Source organism: Colobus angolensis, unplaced genomic scaffold (assembly GCF_000951035.1).
Source record: "Colobus angolensis palliatus isolate OR3802 unplaced genomic scaffold, Cang.pa_1.0 Scaffold42, whole genome shotgun sequence".
Taxonomy (NCBI): domain Eukaryota; kingdom Metazoa; phylum Chordata; class Mammalia; order Primates; family Cercopithecidae; genus Colobus; species Colobus angolensis.
In genome coordinates this window covers 969,278-974,658 of record NW_012117599.1, presented here as the reverse complement: position 1 = coordinate 974,658, position 5,381 = coordinate 969,278, and the positions used below count along the sequence as shown (strand labels likewise).

General features: G+C 48.7%; 1 protein-coding gene across 1 annotated transcript in view; it reads right to left on the bottom strand.

The window, feature by feature from the left end:
* Positions 1-613: 613 nt before the first annotated feature.
* NCAPH (non-SMC condensin I complex, subunit H) overlaps positions 614-5,381 on the bottom strand; it is a 31,748-nt gene continuing 26,980 nt past the window's right edge. Inside the window, exons 15-17 of the mRNA XM_011956515.1 lie at positions 5,096-5,187; positions 4,642-4,717; positions 614-1,160 (exon numbers count right to left, since the gene is read on the bottom strand). Coding sequence (XP_011811905.1) covers positions 1,101-1,160; positions 4,642-4,717; positions 5,096-5,187 — 228 coding nt within the window. The 3' untranslated portion in view covers positions 614-1,100. The remainder of the gene's footprint in view (positions 1,161-4,641; positions 4,718-5,095; positions 5,188-5,381) is intronic.

Here is a 5,381-nt window from a genome sequence, read left to right as displayed (position 1 = left end):
AAAAAAAAAACAAAAACAAAACAAAAACAACAAAAAAAATTGTTTCAAATTGCAAGCGAAGTTAATTCCCCTATTTCTCTGAGGGTAGGGGAAGAACTTGTACATTTGTGTGTGCTGCATTCTGTGGAGACGGACAAACCTGAGTACTGCTCTCCACCCACTGCCGAGCCTGTATGACCCACCCAGGTAGCACAGAGCACAGTGGCTGAGAGCAGACTCTGGAGGCAGATTACCAGGCTCAGCCCACCCCTGACAGTCAGCCGGCTGCCCTTATGCAAGTTACTCTACCTCGGGTGTCTGTTTCCTCCTCTGCAACATGAGAGTCACAATAGTAAGTTCCTCCTAGGGATGCTGAGAACACTACACGAAGCAATGTACAGAAGGGACAAGAATCACTGCCGGCTCCCTCCAGCAGAATCCTGGGATTTAAGCAGGACCCAATCTTGCGATCTCAATGTCCAGCCAGTGTTCTCTCTCTTCCATTCTCCTCCGAGGCAAACCATCTTGGCGTCTTCTGCCTTATATTGACGTGTGGGTGTCCCGGGTAACTACCAGGCCTGCACCCCTTCAAGGGTAAGGACTAGGTCTGATACTCATCTAGCGGACACTCAAATATCTTGCCAGTTATATTATTAAGAATTTTATTTTTGAGCATTCTATATACATTTATAAGTGTACATATGGTGTATTTCATGTACATGGATTAGGAAGTTCTTCAAGGGCAACTTTCAGTGCCCATTGGAAAATTTTCTACAAGAGTAGAGTTTGGAAAGTAACAGATCAACTTAGGAGACTAAAACTTACACTGATACGAAGAACGGATACAGGTTTTCTCAATCCAGAGCAGTACCCTCACCCGCTCTGCCCTCCCCTCTCCTAGATGGTCACCATAGGGCAGCAAGGTTTCATCAGTCAAGCACAGAGCTTCAGGGCACTGGCTCCCAGACTGTGACGGAGAGAAGGAAAGAGCAACAAATAAACAGGCACGCTGGTAGTTGGCTACAGCCTGGGTAGAAGCCCATGGCATCTTCTTCCACCCAGACTGGGGATGTCCCAGCAGCTGAGTAAGTGACGGGCCTCCTGACTTCTCCACAGCGAACTCAATCTCCTTGCCTCACAAGAACGTCAGAGAGGTCCTCTGTTCCTTCCAGCTTTAGATTCTGAGGCAAGACCAAAACATGCATGGACTTTGGTATACTGAGAATAAAAGAATCATCAATTCCAATCACAGTTACAAGATAGTGACTACAAGAAGAAAGTCTGTCCCATGATTATAAGAAAAACTGTTTCATAGCAAGTATAACTTGCATGAAAAAACTGATTCCCAATCCTTGTTACAACAAAATGACTCAGGTAAAAAAGCAAAAAGCAAGCCTTCCCTGGCTCTGGTTCCTGCAACCCACCCCCTATAAAGGGCCTAAGAGCTGAGCTGTCTGCCCTGAAGATGCTCATGGAGGCAGAAGGGAGGTCATTAGGAACCACAACACATACATACAGTCATTCGTCCCCCCTTATCCTCGAGGGATGTTCCAAGGTCCCTGGTGGATGCCTGAACCCATATAGTACCAAATCAAATACAACGCATGATTTTTATGTATATGTATACACAAACATACCTCATTTTTCCTATACACATACACCTATGATCAAGTTTAGTTTATAAATTAGGCACAGTAAGAGATTAACAATAACTAATAATAAAATAGAAAAATTAAGTCAAGTAAGAGGGAGTGGAACATAAGCACTGCAGTACCGCAACAGTTGACCTGGGAACCGAGATGGCTGCCAAGTGACTAATGGGAGAGCCGTGTCTGCAGTGTGGATCCGGTGGACACAGGGACAGTTCAGATCTGGGGCAGGATGGAGCGGGACACTGTGACATTTCATCACACTATTCAGAACAGTTGCAACTTAAAACTTATGAACTCTTTATTTCTGGATTTCCACTTAGTATTTTCAGACCATGGGTGACTGTGGGTAACTGAAACCATGGAAAGTGAAATTGTGGAAACAGGGGCACTACAGTATTAACCCGTCCATGCACACCTCCTCCAGGCACCCCCAACTGCCCCACTGCCCCATCCCTCCATTAGTTCCTCACAGCAGTGCCCTCCTGCCAGTCTCTGCACAGGCCTTTGCCTACCTCCCTCCCAGCTCCTCCCCAACCCCAGGCAGTGTTTCCCTCAGGACTAAGCAGCCGTGAGACGCCTTTCCCGACGAACTTCACCACAACCAGCCTGCCCTGACTCTGCACTGGAGGCAGATGGGATGTGCCAGGGCTCAACAGCCACTTGCACCTTTCCTTGCCATTAAAGACGGAGCGCTCAAGTCATACCTCGCAGGTTTTCTGCAGCTCAGGTTCTGGAGGCTGCACACTGCTGGCATTTAGAGCCATGAAGGCAGAGGGCCTCACGCCCATCACCGGCTCCTAAGCCCCACACACTGCCTGGCTATGTGAGGGGAGATTGTTATCACAGTGGTGGGGGAACAGACTCCAGACAGGAGTGAAAGGAGGAGAGAAAGAAGTCCAAGAGGAGGTGAAGTTCTGCTGTGAAGTGTTGAGAATATTTCTCTTGGTGGCTCTAAGCTCCGAGTTATCACAGATCCCTGTAGATTACCACAGTAACTGTTGTGGCCAATGTTCCAACCCCATTTTCTCAAACAACCCAAAGCCAGGCCCCAGCAATGGCCTTGGCGCTCAGCCTCACCAAGTCATTCTTCAAACCCCAAGAGCTCCGGGACCCTTAAAACAAGACTTGCTCACAGCAAAATGAACGAGGCTGCACTGCCACTGAGAGCAGGGGTGCAGAGCTGAGGTCGGAGCAGCACGGCCTCAGTGAAAACGACCTCAGCGAAGCCGCAGAGTCACTAATGTATCTTAGCAGCGTTGTCCTGGCCTGACTCCTTAAGAAACAAGTGAGGGCCATGAAGTCGCTCTCTCAAGGCAGGTTTCTGTGGAGACACACAGCCCAGAGAAGCACTCTGACCTTCAGGCTGGGGCTGATGAGCGAAGGCAGTTAACACTCCTAAAATGGACTCAGAAAGTTTCTGAGCTTTGGAGGCCAGCCTAGGAGCCTGGTGTGCTAGGAGACCAGCACCCATGTGGGAGAGTCACCAGCACCTATTCCCACCAAGATGGTGTGCAAATGAGATTCCAGGCCTCCCCCAACACTTCTCAAGTCAGACAGATGGATGGCCTGCACACCACCCACCTCAGATGGTGTATCCTCAGCAGAGCCACTTGTGAATTTGTCAGAACAATGATAATAGTATATTTTTTAATTTTTTATTTTCTTAGTCATTCTCTCTTCACATAGTTTGCATGTGACATCAGATACCTTAGGATGTGTCAGGTATAGGAACTACCACCTCCTATAACTACGGGCATGTCTGCCTTCACAGGCTTGTGAATGGGGCACGTCCTCTCTCCACAGTCACCGGTCATCGTCTTACTGCCCCCCAACAGCAGCCATGCAAGTTCAGCATTCCTGGGTTAAAACCATTCCCAAGGGCTCTGATGTACAATCCTTCCTTCTTGGGAACTACACTGGGCTCTTTTGTTTAGGCCTCAGGTTTGAACACCCAGACTGGTGGTTATGAGCCCAGTGGTCAGTACAGTTGTCGGAGACATACAGCACTTGGTCCTGGCCCAGTGGCTCTTCTGCACCTGTTCCCCACCCAGAATCAAAACTAGCTTCTGCTAACTGGACAGTTTCTTCTTCTTCATGAGGTTGTGAGCTAAGCAAGGTATTGACAAGAGAAAAACTGGTCTCTGACTTCCAGTGGTAGGTCACTGGGATTGGCTGATGGCTGTGCCACACAGGCCAGGGCAACCTCTCTCCGAAACAGAGTGAGACCTGGAAAATGGAGCCAGTCCTCACTGCTCCTGATTTCACTAGGAGGCCAGAGGTCACATGTTGGCATGCAGGAAATCCTGGCTGCTTCCACCAGCACCCCATTTTTGCTACCATTCCATTCCCATAATCACCCACTAAAACCGCACTTCGGCATTCAGACAGTACCTGCACGCTCGTGCCCGCCCCTCCTCCTGGGGAGCTGACAGTGGTGGTGCACACCATGGCCACGGTGCCCCAGCCCCAGGGTGGCGCTTGCCGCACACGCCGTGGCCCAGCCCATAGCCTCTACTGCAGGTGCCAAAGGCTGCACTGTCATCAGCTGGCTGGGGACCCTAATGGACACCAAGTGTTTAGCGACGCCCAAACGTACTCTTCTCTTTCTGCAACTGTTTTCTTTCCATCCTCATCTCTCTCCTCTTTCCTCTGCCAGGTCTCCCATATGTCTTGACTTTGGTAGAACCAGGCTTTGGCCTTTAAAGTCTTTGACACCCAGTGAAGTAAAAGCATGTTGTGTTCTGAGGTTGGGGAACTTACCGATCACACTTCCGTCATCTAAAATCTTACCATTTGGGTCCTCTGTGCTATTTTCATTGCTAATCGAACCTGATGGGTTTTTCCTAAGTTACTTCTAGGTGCCTGGCTAATCATTTGGGTTGAAGGTACCACATGAGTCACGGTATTTCAGAAATCCTATGGTAGCCCATGCAAGATCAAATAAAAAGCTAAATGACTTGACATAAACAGGGAATACTCTAATACTCCCATGCTTACCTTAATTACCTACCTTTTCATTGGCTAAATGTAGGAGACAGGCAAAAGCCAGAGGTATGGAGAGGTTCTGAGCCATGACAGGGGGCAGGCTGGAAAGAAAGGGGCAAGTATTTAGGTCACTGCAACTGTTAGAACAAAGGCTCATTCATCAAGTATGAATAAGTCACACAAGCAATGACTAAACTGATGAGAGACAAATCTTTCAGATGCATTTTATAAGCAGATTTTTCTAGTTTCTTATTTGAGATAAAATATCTCCTGTTACACTCTGACCACTGGCACAGAAAAACACCTTTTTTAAAGTTGGTCTGTATTAACTTATCTATCAACACAGAGAGAAAACAGAACAGCCACTGCAAGGGTCATAGGAAACAGGCTGTGTGTGTGTGTGTGGAGGGCCCACCACCCGGACAGCTCAGAGGAGAGTAGGTGAGCCCCCACAAAGCCCCATGCCTGCCAGCCCGCACCTCCTCTGCAGGTCCTTTGTGAGCTCACTGAGCATCTTCTTGTCAGCCACTTCTGCCAGGGCCCCTTCTTTTCCAGCTTCCCTGTGGTTTGCCTAACAGAAGCACATTTACAGGTCGGACAGTTAGGGCTAGTGCACTTTTGAAAGAGCAACAAAAGGACGGGCACAGTGGCTCACGCCTGTAATCCCAGCACTTCGAGAGGCCGAGGCGGGTGGATCACGAGGTCAGGAGATCGAGACCATCCTGGCTAACACGGTGAAACCCTGTCTGCATTAAAAATACAAAA